The following is a 16,948-nucleotide window of genomic DNA, read 5'->3' as shown; positions in this document are numbered from 1 at the left end:
ACCTGTTCGTAGACTATTTTTTCCATGACTTTCGAGATGGAGGTGAGAATAGAAACAGGGCGGTAGTTGCCTGGGTCTAATTTGCTGCCCTTTTTGTGCAGAGGGGTCACCCTCGCAATTTTGAAGTCCTTGGGGACGTGTCCCTGTTTTATGGAGAGGTTTATTATGTGTGTGATGATTGGGGTGATGGCGGCTGCTGAGTCTCTGAGGAATTTGGAGGGGATGTTGTCATGGCCAGTGGCCTTGTTAGGTTGGAGGGCGCTCAGTTTATTGAGTACCTCATCTGTTGTTACCATTTCCAGTTTGAAGTCGTCCTTGCGGACCCCTAGGTTTTTGTAGTAAGCTACTATGTGTTCTACCCCATAAAGCCCTGAGTGGGAGGGTAGTTTGTTTACCAGTGTTGTGGCTATGTTTGTGAAGAAAATGTTTAAGTAATTGGCTACATCCAGCTTGTCTGTGATGAGCGTGTTGTCCGTTTTTATGTTTATGTTTGAGAATCTGGTTTTAAGTTTTTTACTGCATCCTAGTTGATTATTGAGTAATTTCCAAAGTTCACGTGGTTTGTTTTTGTTTTCCTCAGTTTTGTCATTGATGAAATTCTTTTTTGCAGTTTTGATCATGGAGTTTACGTCGTTTCTTAGTCTGTTTCTTTCTAGTTTGAGTTCAGTCACGTGGGCTTGGAGTTCACTGCTCGTGCTTTTAGTAAGCTTTGACTGACTTTTACGAAACTCAGAGCATTTTTTGTCTCTGGTTTTCATAGCGGCCAGTATTTCGGAGTGCATCCACGGCTCAGCGCGATTTTTTACCCTGGTGGTTCTTAGGGGGGCCATGTCGTTTAGTATTGTTGAGAATTTGGTTTTGAAACCAAGCCATGTTTCTTCAACCAGTGTACCATTGAGTTCATCTGACCAGTCCAGGCTCTCCAGTTCAAGGTTAAAGGCCTCGCTAGAGTAGGTTTTGAGGTCTCTAGATGTGACTGTTTTGTGGCAGCCAGCCTTTTGTTTTAGTTTTTTGCGGGTACAGAATATCATGAAAAGGCTATGAAATGAACAAGAATGTGATACAAAATGTGTAATAAAAACGGAGCTCAACGGCGCATACATTTGATCAGTAGAAATAAATCCGTTTGTTTCCCCAATACCAAGATGGCGGCGGTCTCGTGACGTCAGAGTGTCTTCGAGGCTGCCGGAAGTGTTGCGGTGGTGGACAAAGAGCCCTAGTATCCGGACTACATTTCCCAGGGTGCATGGCGCGTGGCATGTTGGTGACGTCACAATACGTATATATGGCTACACTGAAGCATTCCTTACTCCATTGTTACGTCGTAACAAGCCGGCGGGCAGGGGCAAGGGGAAGAAGGGCGTCATTCTGGCGGAACATATTGCAACATTTTCACACCAAATAAAGGGAGCATACTCCGCTTTTAATACGCGAAGACAGCGAAGATAAACCGAACTATAATTGAACCCGCCCTTGTAGCAAAAAAAGGATAAACGAATACAGATGTCAGCGGATTTCTCCATTGCAAGTATTCCCAAGGCTCGAACCAGGAAGATAAGAGATTCGGCTTTTTTCTTTTACATTCGATAATACGGATCGATAATGTTAGCAATAAATCGCAACAAAGCTTCTTTATGACGTCCTTCTTTTCCAACCCGTCTGCCCTTTGGTTAGTTTAACTGTACCGGCTCCGCAGCATCTAACCGGAACGTGCACCAATGAAAGAGACCTTTTCTTCTTTCCCCTACATCTCGTAGTGTGTTGTAGAACAATGAGAGTGAAGCCTAAAGTAGCCTAATCAGCTACGATCGATACAAGTGTTGTGTTATTACAAACTGACAATCACATGCAGGCAACAGCTTTCATTCAAATCACTTCGGGCTCACCAGTGTCTGGCCCAACCTATAGCCCGGTTATACGGTTTGTGCTAATCAATTTCGGCAGACACTCCAAAAAAATTTAATAAAAGAAAAAACACCGACAGGGTCTCTTACGAGATTTATGTGCATCCCGCACTGAAAAAGAAAACGGATAATAAGGGGCTTCGTCGGAATAAGGCTCTTTATTCTGCCTCAGGTAAGGAGGTCTAGTGTTTCATTAGCTCGGCTGTGTGACATTGTGTGTTAGAAAGAAAAAATGGGATGACCTGGTATTCTGGAGAGACTGGCCGGTTGAGGCTTCTTTGACTATCATCAGACATATTTACACATAGCACACACATCCTCCCCTGAATACTGGTTTGTTGTCAATTGCTGCATCAGTGGACGGGTTATTAGCTGCACGCACTGTGCGTGATTGACGCTATACAGAATTGCCGCACGCAGCCCTGGATGTGGTATATTCCCCTGTTGGGAAAACTGGGTAGCAGCATAATCAATTAGGCTAATACGAGATCGATTTTTTAATGTAATCTACTGTGGTCCTGTTTTGCTTTGACCAGATTATGAAGCTCCACTGCGAAATTACTTGTCATTCTTGCTTGTGATCCTTTGACAGTTTATAACCTATAAGGCCTTTTCTGTCCTTGGTCAGTGTGACCAAGTGCTACTACTGTGTTCAGTTATAATATAACCTCATTATTAATGAGGACAAATGTGTGGATAATGGTGAACAGTCACCATAATTTATATGTGGAGTCATTACTTGCAAATAATACTAGCACTGACTGTAATGGGATTGGGAACCCAGCAACTAGTCAGAATCTCTTTCATTTAATTTCAAACCTTTATTTAAACTTGAAAGGGGTAATTTACAGTTGCATCGAGTGTACATACAGAAATGAGCAAAAAAAAGCATATAAAATCACACAGCATATAAAAATCATAACAATAAGACAACAAGACTATAGGCAAAGAGCAAGGATGTCGATTCAATTAAAACACGTAGTATAGTATAAGGAGCTAGCTTACCAATGATTATGTAGTATAAGGAGGTAGCTTACCAACTAATGATGTAGTATAAGGAGCTAGCTTACCAATGATGTAGTATAAGGAGGTAGCTTACCAACGATGTAGTATAAGGAGGTAGCTTACCAACTAATGATGTAGTATAAGGAGCTAGCTTACCAATGATGTAGTATAAGGAGGTAGCTTACCAACGATGTAGTATAAGGAGGTCGCTTACCAACAATGTAGTATAAGGAGGTATCTTACCAATAATGATGTAGTATAAGGAGCTAGCTTACCAACAATGTAGTATAAGGAGGTATCTTACCAATAATGTAGTATTGATTGATTGATTGAAAAGTTTATTAACAGATTGCAGAATGGGTACAGTACAGTACAGCTCAATACATACAATTGTTAAGGGGATGCAGACCAGAGAAAGACTTTCGTCTTGTTTACATCAGGGTCCCCCATTTTCAATTCATCATGACATACAGATAGACAGTACTGCTACATCTATACATTTATGACATATCAGATTTGCAAATACAGTACTGTTTGTGATACAAAAGTGTCCAGAAAAAGAGTGTATATACATTTGACGTAGAAACTGTACATTGGAGTATAAGGAGGTATCTTACCAATAATGATGTAGTATAAGGAGGTAGGTTACCAATAATGATGTAGTATAAGGAGGTATCTTACCAATAATGATGTAGTATAAGGAGGTAGCCAATAATGCTGTAGTATAAGGAGGTAGCTTACCAACAATGATGTAGTATAAGGAGGTATCTTACCAATAATACACCTTATGCCCTCACTTCTGTTTCAGCAGTAGCCCACCAGTCTAACCCGGGGGAACAGTATATTGTGTTAAAGTGCCTGCACTGTGGCCTTGTTGGACCCCTAGGGTGCTGCTGTGATTGATCCGGCCTGCCTTTAGCCCCGTAATTCACTGCCTCTCCGCTGATTTGAGCAGAATTAAGAGCCACCACGAGGACATGGAGCCACTGGGATTAGTGGTCTCAAGACCGTTCATGTAAACCCTGCACGCCTAGTTGCCATGGCGATGTTTCCAGACTTGGATGATATTTCAGAGCAGGATTTCATGTGAGACGGAGGGAGTGATGGGGCAGGGAGGGAGTGATGGGGCAGGAATACAGATGAAAGGAGCCAGAAGCAGGTGTCACCCCCCCCCCCCCCCCGAGAGCTTCCAATGGGACGACAGTGGCTCGGGAGGTAGAGCAGTCGTCTGGCAATCCGGAGGTTCCCGGTTCGATTCCCGCTCCTCCCGGGCAGCGTGTCGATGTGTCCTCGAGCAAGACACTTAACCTCTAATTGCTCCCGATGAGCAGGTTGGCACCTTGCATGGTTGCCTCTGCTGTCGGTGTGTGAGTGAATGGGTAATACAAATGTGAGGAACAAATTGTAAAGCGCTTTGGATAAAAGTGCTATATAAAAAAAGCAGCCATTTACCATAAATCCACATTCAATGTCTTTATGACGTGTTTGCAAGCCAGCAAGTGAGATTTGCCTCTGGAATTACGAGAAAACACCTGCTGCTTTGTTTGGAATTGATCACTCTCAGATGACACGCACTGTGTGTGTGTCCACAACCTGGTCTCTTATTGTTCAGTCGTTGCCCCCCCCCCCCCCAGACGCCACGTTCGTTTCCATGGAGGCAGGCTCGTCCCTCGGCCTCAAGCGAAGATATGAAGAGGTGGACAGCAGCTCTCCATTCTCCACGTCCAAGGACTCCGACGATGACGTCTCCAGCAGTGACAGCGCCGACAGCTGTGACAGCCTCAACCCCCCCTCCTGCACTGCCTTCACACGTGAGTCAAACAGCTGACACCGACTCACTCTCACTGACTCATTCCACTCATACAGCTGACACGCAAGCCCCCCATACTCACTCACTTTCACTCCACTCACACAACTCACTTGACTCTCTCACTCACTCAACTCACTTACTCACTCACTCAACTCACTCACTCATTCAACTCACTCACTCATTCACTCACTCGACTCACTGACTCACTCGACTGACTGACTGACTCATCGACTCACTCAACTCACTCATTCAACTCACTCACTCGACTCACTGACTGACTGACTCACTCACTCGACTCACTGACTGATTGATTGATTGATTGAAAACTTTATTAACAGATTGCAAAATGGGTACAATACAGTACAGCTCAATGCACACAATTGTTAAGGGGATGCAGACCAGAGAAAGACTTTCGTCTTGTTTACATCAGGGTCCCCCATTTTCAATTCATCAGGACATATATGACATACATGACATACATATAGACAGTACTGCTACATCTATACATTTATGACATACCAGATTTGCAAATACAGTACTGTTTGTGATACAAAAAGAGTCCAGAAAAGAGAGTATATACATTTGAGGTAAAAACTGTACATTGGAGGAGGTTGGGTAGGAGGGGTTGGGGGGAAACACTGTACAACTGTACAAGCAAAACTGTACATTGGAATATTGACAAAACCATACTAGGTAATTTACTGTACATTGGAGGGGGTTGGGTTAGGACATTTACAGGGGCCAGTTTCGAATTGCAGCCTCCCGTAGGTGTTCTTTGAGAGTGGTTTTGAAAGTGGGTAGTGATTCACATTCCTTTACAGCTTTGGGTAGGGCGTTCCACATTGATGTGGCATAACTGACTCACTCACTCACTCACTCAATAAAGACAATATACTGGCTACTCAAAGCGAAAGGAACAGTTACAGAGTCTCTATATAAAAGACCTTTTTTGTTCAATGTTATTATAATAACATAATAATGTCCTCCCCTCCCCAGCGACCTCTATCCTCCGGCGTCACAAGCCCCCCCCGGGGAGGAAGCGGCGGGTGCGGTTCGACGTGGTGACGGTGTACTACTTCCCCCGGCGGCAGGGCTTCACCAGTGTGCCCAGCCAGGGCGGCAGCTCCCTGGGCATGGCCCGGCACCATGCCTCCATCAGGCACTACACGCTGGGGGAGTTCGCCCGCGAGCAGGAGAGCGGCCACCGCCACACGCTGCGCCAGCACCTGCGCCAAGAGAAGCTGAACGCGCGCAAGATGAAGGTGAGCTCCCTCCAGCGCTTCGAGCCGAGGACGGGGTCTTCTGATAGAGTTATATACTGTAGACCAGTGGGTCCCAAACCTTTTGTTTATGCGGACCACTAATTGTTATAAAAAGAATTCGCGGACCACCTCGTATGCAAATAGTAAAAATAAAAACGTATATATATAAAGTAAAGACCGGAGATGGTACGTGCGCACGCACACACACACACATGTTTACGCTTATAGCAGACTTAATGATTTTAGAATAGTTCTGGTGTGGACTGCTGTGGTAGCTCGGGCGTCTGCACCATTTGGTAGCCTGACTCTGACACCCACTGTATAATCAGAATAAGGAACCATAAATCTTGGGGGGAGAGAGAGAGAGAGAGAGAGAGAAAGAGAGAGAGAGAGAGAGAGAGAGAGAGAGAGAGAGAGACTGGAAACAGATAATGTTATCACTTACATAATGAGACGGGTGATGTTGCTTTGTAGAAGCAAAAAAGTGTCACTGACTTCCCCTGAAGACTCCGATTGAGTCCATTCAAATGCTCAAAAATATCTGCCATGTATGCCAATTTGGCAAGCCACTGAGCATCACAGAAACGATGGGAAAGATAACTTTTTGAGTCAAGTAAAAACATTCTAACTTCATCACGCGACTCGTAGAGCCGCGCAAGCACCTTTCCTTTCGATAGCCAGCGGACCTCTGTGTGGAGAAGTAATTGCCGGTGATCACTGCCCATCTCATCGCATAAAGCTGTGGGGGTGCTAGAGACATGATCCAATAGACTTTTATACGCCTGAGTCTCCTGAACACGGAGAGACCAGTCCCAAGTCGATTGGCACTTTCTCGGCCAAGCTATAGTCACTTTTCCGCACCTACTCCCGAACTCCGCTTGCACAGATTGCCCACGGAGTCTCTGGATTGTCCAGAGATCTAGGTTTATCAATCTGCACATGCAGAGTTCGGGAGTAGGTGCGGAAAAGTGACTAGAGCTCGGCCGATCGACTTGGGATTGGTCTCTCCGTATTCAGGAGACTCAGGCGTTTACAAATCTATTGGATCATGTCTCCAGCACCCCCACAGCCGTAGCTACAACCACTTAATGTCAAGGCTCTCATCCACATTCATTCATTTTCTCCCCCCGCTCTCTCTCCCATGATATCAGAATACCGGAAGTGTTGCATGGTCTATAGGGGCGACGGTGGCTCAGGAGGTAGAGCGGTTATCTGGTCAGAATCAGAATGAGAATCAAAAAGGTCTTTATTGCCAAGTAGTTTTCACATACAAGGAATTTGCTTTGGTCGTTTTCGGTGCAACAATAACGGACAGATAATAAAATAAAGACGTGGAGTAAAATAAAATGAAATATGAACTAAGTTAAGCACAATATAATATAATTATGAAATAAAATATAGGCCAGGGCTGTACAACTGTAATTAAAGAGGTTGAATACAATGAAATGGGATATAAACTAAATTAAATATAGCACAATAGAATATAGTACAATTATAAGTAAAAAAAAAAAAAAGTAAATAAGAATAGGCCAGGGCTGTACAACTGGGCAAGATGTGGTAAGTATGTAAGTATGGTAATCGGAAGATTCTCGGTTCGGTTCCCGCTCCTCCTAGGCAGCGTGTCTAAGTGTCCTTGAGCAAGACACAACCGGTTAAGAAGGTTGTCACCTTGCATGCTCGCCTCCGCCGTCGGTGTGCGAATATCGATCACGTTTATTGATCCAACGTTAGACCTCGAAACAGATAATCCATGCTGCTTTCGGTTGCCTGAATGAATGCAATAGTCTCAGGTTACATGGCTCAGAAGTAAAATGTGGAGCCCGGAGGTTTTTTTTCTCATGCATTTCCATTGACTCCATTCCAATGGGTGCAATACCATCCGGGAGACGATAGGGGGCGGTATTTGCCCTTTTCGAGCTCAGAGCCTTTCTCGTTGTTGGCACCCAATGTGTTAAGACACTGAGGTTATCCTCATTTACAGCGACAATGAGCTTACAAAACAAGACACAGTTTATCAGCAATTTCATACATATAGGCACAATAAATAAGAATAAACAATAGAAAATCAGCTAAGACTGTTACAGTTGACACACAGCAAAAGAAGGAAGAACCTTCAGCTTCAGAGTCAGTTGGAGGGGATTCCAGGTGTTGGAAGAACCTTCAGCTTCAGAGTCAGTTGGAGGGACATTCCAGGTGTTGGAAGCATCAAAGGAAAAAGCAGTTTTTTTTAGTTCAGAGCAAACTCGATCATTTGAAGGGCTTTAAAAATAAACAAATACCAATGATAGTGTAAACTATGGATTAGTCAGTCGCAGTCAACCAGCACCTGCTAACCGGTCGGACCCTTTTTAGCTCAGCTGGTTAGTGTGGCTGCCTGTGGATCCTATGGTCACAGGTTAAAATCTCTCGGTTACAATAGTTATGCCTCTCAACTAGGGGTGTAACAGTAGAAAGCTATCTGGCTGCACGTTAGCCTAGCTTAGCACAATGAATAGAAGCGGACAGTGCCGGTTAGCCTTTGGGGGAGAGGTGTTAGTTGGACAATGCTTAGGCTAACCGGTTATATTACACGTTAATATTAGGGATGTCTGATATTATCGGCCGATATTGGCATTAAAATGTAATATCGGAATCATTTATTTAAGCAAGCATGTAAGAACAAATTATTATTTTATTTTTATTTATTGTCAAAGTATGCATAATGTTGTGTTAATTCCACGACAAGAGATATGTAATGTTAATTACCTGAAATTATTCTGTTTTGGGGGGGGGGGGGACCCTGCATATATCGGTATCGGTTGATAGATATCGGTATCGGAAATTAAGAGTTGGACAATATCGGTATATCGGATATCGGTAAAAAAGCCAATATCGAACATCCCTAATTAATATTACAATAAATACAATAAACAATAAATATAAGCAATAAAGAATTTGAATCTGAATAATATATACTATGAGTAACAATAAACAGTACACACAAGGTACCCTAACTGGCACGATATACGTCATACGTTGTAGTCCGTGCAGGTATATTATTGTATTATGTAAGGCAGGGGTGGCCAACCAGTCAGAGACTAAGAGCCACAAAAATTACTGTGGTATCACAAAGAGCCACACCATATACCAGCGTTTCTCAACTTTTTTTTCAGTCACGGCACCCTTCATGTGTTTATAGGTCTCACCCTCTGGCCTCTGAAGTTGCTAATGTCTTTTTTATTTGGGCCTCACAGGGTTAAAAGTACCCTGTGAGACCCACGGTTGCAAAATTACAAAATCACTTTTAGCCATTTAAAAAAAGAATGTTTATTTAAAAATGTTTAAAGGGGAACTATTTTACTATTTCTTTCACTATTTGGGCACTTTTACACAATTCCTGTGAGTCTATGGAACACCTAGGTTTTTTTCAAAAAAATAAAAATGCATTGTTTTGTATTTCTAATCAAGTACTCAAAAACCGCATTTTTCTACCTCAAGATCTTAAGCCGTTTTAAGGCTGGGCTCCAACCACTGTGTGGCCTGGTGCCAACTGCCACATCAACTGCCACATTATTATGCAGCTGAGAAATCTCTGACATCACAGATATGCACATTTTCAGATGACTCAGTTCAGTGAGGGTGAATATTGTGAGAGGAGAATTGGAAGAATGCGCCAATATGAGAATTAGAGACATAGATCCTATTACTATAAGTCCACATAGCTAAGAAACAATGGTAAACACTGAAAAAGGCCATTATAAGATAGTTCCCCTTTAAGCACATGTATAGTCAATTGGTCCTGTTGTTCAGCCTCACAATCCTATTTGATAGTAAATGTGTTTATATGTCCCACCCTCTGGCCTCTGAAGTTGCTAATGTCTTTTTAATTTGGGCCTCACAGGGTTAACCTCTTAAGCCCGAGATATACAGTAAAAATGTATATTTTCAGTATTACGTTTGTTTACCAATTATTTTAACTGTTATTAGTGAAATATAAGATTATAGAAATCTCAGGGCATTGAGTCGGAAACCGGCGCATATTGACAGGAGGAAGTGGCACATCCAAAAGTGAGTGTAGTCTTTTGAAGGAAGAGAATCAGGGCTTTCAAATTTCGAAAAACTACCCTACCCAGCTCACACCAGCCCCTGTCAATCATCTGACTTCTGGATTTACTTTTTTATTTCTCTTATTTTTTGGGATTATCTCCCACAAACCTGAACGTTATTGCCATAAAACAGAACGCAGTTAGTTTCTCTACCTTTCTGTGAACGTCTTGCAAAAAACGGTGTTGCAATATGATGAAAAATGGTGGAGAAATTTACATTATAAAAAAGATGGCAGAATTCAGTACTGTATCTACAAAACCTTCTGTTTAATCATCTTCCCTTTATTCATTTGCTTAGATTTTTCAGGTCTGGTCAATTTTAGCATGGTGTTATTCACAGTCAAAGATACATTTTTTTTTTAAATAGAATTGATATTCTCCTTTGGTTCATTACAATTTACTCAAGCCTAGTAACAGACACACTATTTCTGACACTGATCCATATATGTCCCTAGATTCAGATACCAAGAACATGCAAATGGACCATTTACAAAAAAATCAATGTTTATTCTACGTCCGTATGGAATGAGTGACATAAAAAAAAAATTATAATAATAATAATAATAATAATAATAAAAAAAAATTATAATTTTTTATAATTTTTTATGGATGGAAGAGCCGCACATTGACGGGCAAAGAGCCGCATGCGGCTCGTGAGCCGCGGGTTGGCCACCCCTGATGTAAGGGATAATGTATAGCTACAAGGTCATTGTCGCAAAATAATTGACCGACACAGAGTTTAGAATACAGAGGCGAGGTGAGGTGTTCATTCCTTATGGAATAAGTGTTTTTTTTTATGGATGAAAGAGCCGCACATTGACGGGCAAAGAGCCACATGCGGCTCGCAAGCCGCGGGTTGGCCACCCCTGGTATACTGCATACATAAGAATACATAATCATCTAAAGCTCAGAGTGTCCCCCTCACAGCTGACGCGGAACGGCACAGTGCCGTGCTCCCAGGCCGAGCTGCTGACGCTGGACGACGTGTCGGACGACGACCTGGACGTGGACGGCGTGGAGGTGGACGACTGCTTCTTCCTGCAGCCACTAGCCACCAAGCGGCGCCGGGCCCTGCTGCGCGCCTCCGGTGTGGGCCGCATCGACGCCCGGGAGAAGGCCGAGCTCCGGGCCGTGCGGCTGTCCCGCGAGGAGTGCGGCTGCGACTGCCGCTTCTACTGTGACCCCCGTCGCTGTGGCTGCAGCCAGGCGGGCATCAAGTGCCAGGTAGAGGCTTAGAGTCCAAGGTTTTACATCATGGCTCTGGATCAAGTGCCAGGTAGAGGCTTAGAGTCCAAGGTTTTACATCATGGCTCTGGATCAAGTGCCAGGTAGAGGCTTAGAGTCCAATGTTTTACATCATGGCTCTTTAAGTGCCAGGTAGAGGTTTAGAGTCCAAGGTTTTACATCATGGCTCTTTAAGTGCCAGGTAGAGGCTTGGAGTCCAAGGTTTTACAGGAGGGCTCTCCTGAGTTCAAGTTTCAAGTTTTGTTTTATTTGTCACATATAAGGTACATGTATATTACAGTGAAATGCTTGGTTCTGTATGACCCCCCTGAGATTGTGCTTCATACAGTAAAAAAAATAAAGACCAAACACTATACAATATACAAAATGCAACAAAATGCAAAAATTTGATAGAGATGTAGTGCAAATCTTTTACTAATAAATAGATAGAATATGGTGCTGTTAAAAAATTGTGGTTGTATTTCTTCCCTTCCGTCTCCAAATTTGTAATGTAATCTAATGTAATGTAATCGAATGTAGTGTAATGTAATCTAATGTAATGTAATCTAATGTAATATAATTAGGGATGTCCGATATTATCAGCCTACCGATATTATCGGCCGATATCGGCATTAAAATGTGATATCGGAAAATATCGGTATTGGTTTTAAAAAAAAATATTATTATTATTTTTTTTGCATTTCTATAACCTTTATTTACCCAGGCAAGCAAGTAAGAACAAATTCAGATTTTATTTATTGTCAAAAGTATGCATAATGTTGTGTGTTGTGGGGGGGGACCCTGCATATATCGGTATCGGTTGATATCGGTATCGGAAATTAAGAGTTGGACAATATCGGTATATCGGTATCAGTAAAAAAGCCAATATCGAGCATCCCTAAATATAATCTAATGTAATGTAACCTAATCTCTTCCAGGTGGACCGCATGTCCTTCCCGTGCGGCTGCTCCCGGGACGGCTGTGGAAACGCCGCCGGCCGCATCGAGTTCAACCCGCTGCGCGTGCGAACGCACTACCTGCACACCATCATGAAGCTGGACCTGGAGAAGAGGGGGCTGCTGGGACCGTACGCCGACGCCGACCCGGTGTCCTCCCCCTCCTCGTGTCCCCCGTCCCCCGACCCGTCCTCGGAGCCGCCGGAGGAGAGGGAGGAGGCGCGGGACCTGCTGCTGGCGGAGCGGGACATCCTGGAGCGGGAGAACGAGACGGCCGTGCTGCACCTCCAGAGCGCGGAGGAGAGGCGGGAGCGGGAGGAGGCGGAGGAGGAGCGGGTCCTCCTGCAGGGGGCCTTCCCCCGGGGGGCCACGGTGCTCTGCATCGCCGACGGCCAGGAGGAGAGCGCCCCGGGTCTCCTCAAAGACTCCACCTCCCTGCTGTACTACCAGCTGGGCTCTATGGAGACCTTCGAGTCTCTGCCCAGAGAGGAGGAAGAGGAGGAGGAGGAAGAGGAGGAGCCCTCAGGCCGTCTGCAGAACCTCTCCGCGGCGCCGTGCCAAGAGGAGGCCCGCCGGGCCGCGGAGGCCGAGATCTACCCGCTCCCCCCCGCCGAGGTGTAGTGCCAGCACCGCCGCAGATGTTTTGCACAATAGCTTCGTCGTCTAAGCTGAACATTCACATTTCACCGTTTTTATTATTTCCATGAATCAATAACGATGTTACACGCAGGTCAGAGACTTTATTATTAGCGACTCTAATGTTAGGAGAATGGGCTCGAGCGTTACAAGAAAGAAAAGTGCTGAAAGCACACAGATCTTTCTCCATCGGTCATAGGGGTGCAGTTACTGTGAGATGCTCTGATTCTAATGGGGGGGGGGGTCATGGCCTTAATGAAGAAATACCTGTGTGTGTGTAGAAGTCGTTTTGTGATTGAGAACTACAGCAAGTAGGGTTTTGTTCATTTTAAAGAGAAACTGTGGTTATGTGAGTGCTAGAAGAAGAGGCTTATCGTGTGGTCGTTATGTATAGAACACTAATAGTCACTGACCACGACATGTGCCACAAGCTAGTAGAGTCAACTACTAGCTAGCCGGGGGGGGTCACAGTTCAGTACAGCAATATTACGCTGTGATCTCTCAAGCCCCCCTCCCCCTCCTCCTTCTGAGAGTAGACCTAACAATCCTGGAAAATACTTGTTTTCGTGTACTGTATACGTATATATCTGCTATACCGGGCAAGGCAGAGCCAAAGTTGCTGCTTATTTGATCTGTATGTTGTGAACCGACTGGCCCCGCGGCCTCGCCCTCCTCCTCTCGCGTCCGGGACCCGCAACGGTAAACCGGTAAAACTCATCCACGACTAGCACTAGCGCCTCAGCTGTTCCTCTGTCACCGTGGACTAGGGCACAAATGCGGTTTATTTATCCAGAAGGACACGTTCCGCTCGTGACGGGTGACCGCTGCCTGCGGCCGCTCAACCGCATTGCACTTCCTTGCGGACGGCGACGCTGTGGGCTCTAGGGCTGAGCCCGAACGTTCGGACCTTCGTTGTTACGTTGGCATTCGAATTCTAAATCAACATTCGAATTACATTTTATAAAAAGTTTTTTTTATTTTTATATATATATTTTTTATGTTTACAACCAATGGGGTTTTTCTTCACAGTTGCAGATAAAGATTAGGCTACACTAATATTATAGTATTAAAAACTGATGAGTTATATTCATTAAATAAAGTTGATTTAATAAAAAAAATACTACTCATTTAATCAGATTAATCACTTTATTCAAATTGAGGATTTAGTTTGAGGATATTTATAATAAAAAAATAACTTTGTTTAGATTTAATTAAAAACGAAGGTTCGAACGTCCGTTCAAAAAACCCTGACTAAGTTCGAATCCCAAAAACAGGCTTCGGGGAAACAGCCTTAGTGGGCTCTGAGAGAGACGAGGTCATGTGGGCTCTGAGAGAGACGAGGTCCTGAGAGCTCTGAGAGAGACAGGGTCCTGTGGGCTCTGAGAGAGACGAGGTCATGTGGGCTCTGAGAGAGACGAGGTCCTGAGAGCTCTGAGAGAGACAGGGTCCTGTGGGCTCTGAGAGAGACGAGGTCCTGTGGGCTCTGAGAGAGACGAGGTCCTGTGGGCTCTGAGAGAGACAGGGTCCTGTGGGCTCTGAGAGAGACAGGGTCCTGTGGGCTCTGAGAGAGACGAGGTCCTGTGAGCTCTGAGAGAGACAAGGTCCTGAGAGCTCTGAGAGAGACGAGGTCCTGTGGGCTCTGAGAGAGACGAGGTCCTGAGAGCTCTGAGAGAGACGAGGTCCTGTGGGCTCTGAGAGAGACGAGGTCCTGTGGGCTCTGAGAGAGACGAGGTCCTGTGGGCTCTGAGAGAGACAGGGTCCTATGGGCTCTGAGAGAGACGAGGTCCTGAGAGAGACAGGGTCCTGTGGGCTCTGAGAGAGACGAGGTCCTGTGGGCTCTGAGAGAGACGAGGTCCTGTGGGCTCTGAGAGAGACGAGGTCCTGTGGGCTCTGAGAGAGACGAGGTCCTGTGGGCTCTGAGAGAGACGAGGTCCTGTGAGCTCTGAGAGAGACAGGGTCCTGTGGGCTCTGAGAGAGACGAGGTCCTGTGGGCTCTGAGAGAGACGAGGTCCTGTGGGCTCTGAGAGAGACGAGGTCCTGTGGGCTCTGAGAGAGACGAGGTCCTGAGAGCTCTGAGAGAGACGAGGTCCTGTGGGCTCTGAGAGAGACGAGGTCCTGAGAGCTCTGAGACGAGGTCCTGTGGGCTCTGAGAGAGACGAGGTCCTGAGAGCTCTGAGAGAGACAGGGTCCTGTGGGCTCTGAGAGAGACGAGGTCCTGTGGGCTCTGAGAGAGACGAGGTCCTGTGGGCTCTGAGAGAGACGAGGTCCTGAGAGCTCTGAGAGAGACAGGGTCCTGTGGGCTCTGAGAGAGACGAGGTCCTGAGAGCTCTGAGAGAGACAGGGTCCTGTGGGCTCTGAGAGAGACAAGGTCCTGTGGGCTCTGAGAGAGACAGGGTCATGTGGGCTCTGAGAGAGACGAGGTCCTGAGAACTCTGAGAGAGACAGGGTCCTGAGAGCTCTGAGAGAGACAGGGTCCTGTGGGCTCTGAGAGAGACGAGGTCCTGAGAACTCTGAGAGAGACAGGGTCCTGTGGGCTCTGAGAGAGACGAGGTCCTGTGGGCTCTGAGAGAGACGAGGTCCTGAGAGCTCTGAGAGAGACGAGGTCCTGTGGGCTCTGAGAGAGACGAGGTCCTGAGAGCTCTGAGAGAGACAGGGTCCTGTGGGCTCTGAGAGAGACGAGGTCCTGTGGGCTCTGAGAGAGACGAGGTCCTGTGGGCTCTGAGAGAGACGAGGTCCTGTGGGCTCTGAGAGAGACAGGGTCCTGTGGGCTCTGAGAGAGACGAGGTCCTGTGGGCTCTGAGAGAGACAGGGTCCTGTGGGCTCTGAGAGAGACAGGGTCCTGTGGGCTCTGAGAGAGACGAGGTCCTGAGAGCTCTGAGAGAGACGAGGTCCTGTGAGCTCTGAGAGAGACGAGGTCCTGAGAGCTCTGAGAGAGACAAGGTCCTGAGAGCTCTGAGAGAGACGACGTCCTGTGAGCTCTGAGAGAGACGAGGTCCTGTGAGCTCTGAGAGAGACGAGGTCCTGAGAGCTCTGAGAGAGACAGGGTCCTGTGGGCTCTGAGAGAGACGAGGTCCTGAGAGCTCTGAGAGAGACGAGGTCCTGTGGGCTCTGAGAGAGACGAGGTCCTGAGAGCTCTGAGAGAGACAAGGTCCTGAGAGCTCTGAGAGAGACGAGGTCCTGAGAGCTCTGAGAGAGACGAGGTCCTGAGAGCTCTGAGAGAGACAAGGTCCTGTGGGCTCTGAGAGAGACGAGGTCCTGTGGGCTCTGAGAGAGACGAGGTCCTGTGGGCTCTGAGAGAGACGAGGTCCTGAGAGCTCTGAGACGAGGTCCTGTGGGCTCTGAGAGAGACAAGGTCCTGTGGGCTCTGAGAGAGACGAGGTCCTGAGAGCTCTGAGAGAGACGAGGTCCTGAGAGCTCTGAGAGAGACAGGGTCCTGAGAGCTCTGAGAGAGACAGGGTCCTGTGGGCTCTGAGAGAGACGACGTCCTGTGGGCTCTGAGAGAGACGGCGTCCTGTGGGCTCTGAGAGAGACGAGGTCCTGTGGGCTCTGAGAGAGACGAGGTCCTGTGGGCTCTGAGAGAGACGTAGCCCCTTTCGTGACTGTGATACACAGAGTGAAACCACAGTCACTTCCTAGCCCATAGCAAACCAACGTATGTTGACCATGAAGGACTGGTTCTGCCCGAACCGTTCGTTATACAACTATCACAGAGAAATGTCAAAGGTACTCACAGTTGCACGAGGGTTTCGGACAAAAATACGTGATGGTTTGAAAGCTCGGCGTTGCTAATAAACATTTTAAATATTTTTTATAAACTGGTCAACACTGCTCAAAACGGCTTTATTTCCGTATTTGGCTGCCTGGTGCGCCTGCGCTGTGATCACAGCGCATGCGCATCATTCACCCAACGCCGGAAATAATGCAGTGTTGACCAGTTTATAAAAAATATTTAAAATGTTTATTAGCAACGCCGAGCTTTCAAACCATCACGTATTTTTGTCCGAAACCCTCGTGCAACTGTGAGTACCTTTGACATTTCTCTGTGATACTTGTATAACGAACGGTT

The 16,948-nt window shown here is 46.1% G+C and overlaps 1 protein-coding gene across 1 annotated transcript; it reads left to right on the top strand.

Annotated features, from left to right (window-relative positions):
• Window positions 1–1,355: 1,355 nt before the first annotated feature.
• On the top strand, window positions 1,356–13,922 carry csrnp2 (cysteine-serine-rich nuclear protein 2). Its single transcript, XM_084332613.1, has 5 exons — window positions 1,356–2,076; window positions 4,544–4,720; window positions 5,716–5,981; window positions 10,994–11,290; window positions 12,229–13,922. The coding sequence occupies exons 2-5, from the start codon at window positions 4,561–4,563 to the stop codon at window positions 12,865–12,867; spliced, it is 1,362 nt and encodes a 453-aa protein (XP_084188739.1). The 5' UTR covers window positions 1,356–2,076; window positions 4,544–4,560; the 3' UTR covers window positions 12,868–13,922.
• Window positions 13,923–16,948: the final 3,026 nt, after the last annotated feature.

This window comes from Notolepis coatsorum (assembly GCF_963971535.1).
Source record: "Notolepis coatsorum genome assembly, chromosome: 17".
Lineage (NCBI taxonomy): Eukaryota > Metazoa > Chordata > Actinopteri > Aulopiformes > Paralepididae > Notolepis > Notolepis coatsorum.
The sequence above is the reverse complement of the archived record's forward strand: the minus strand, read 5'-3'. Positions and strand labels throughout refer to the sequence as shown.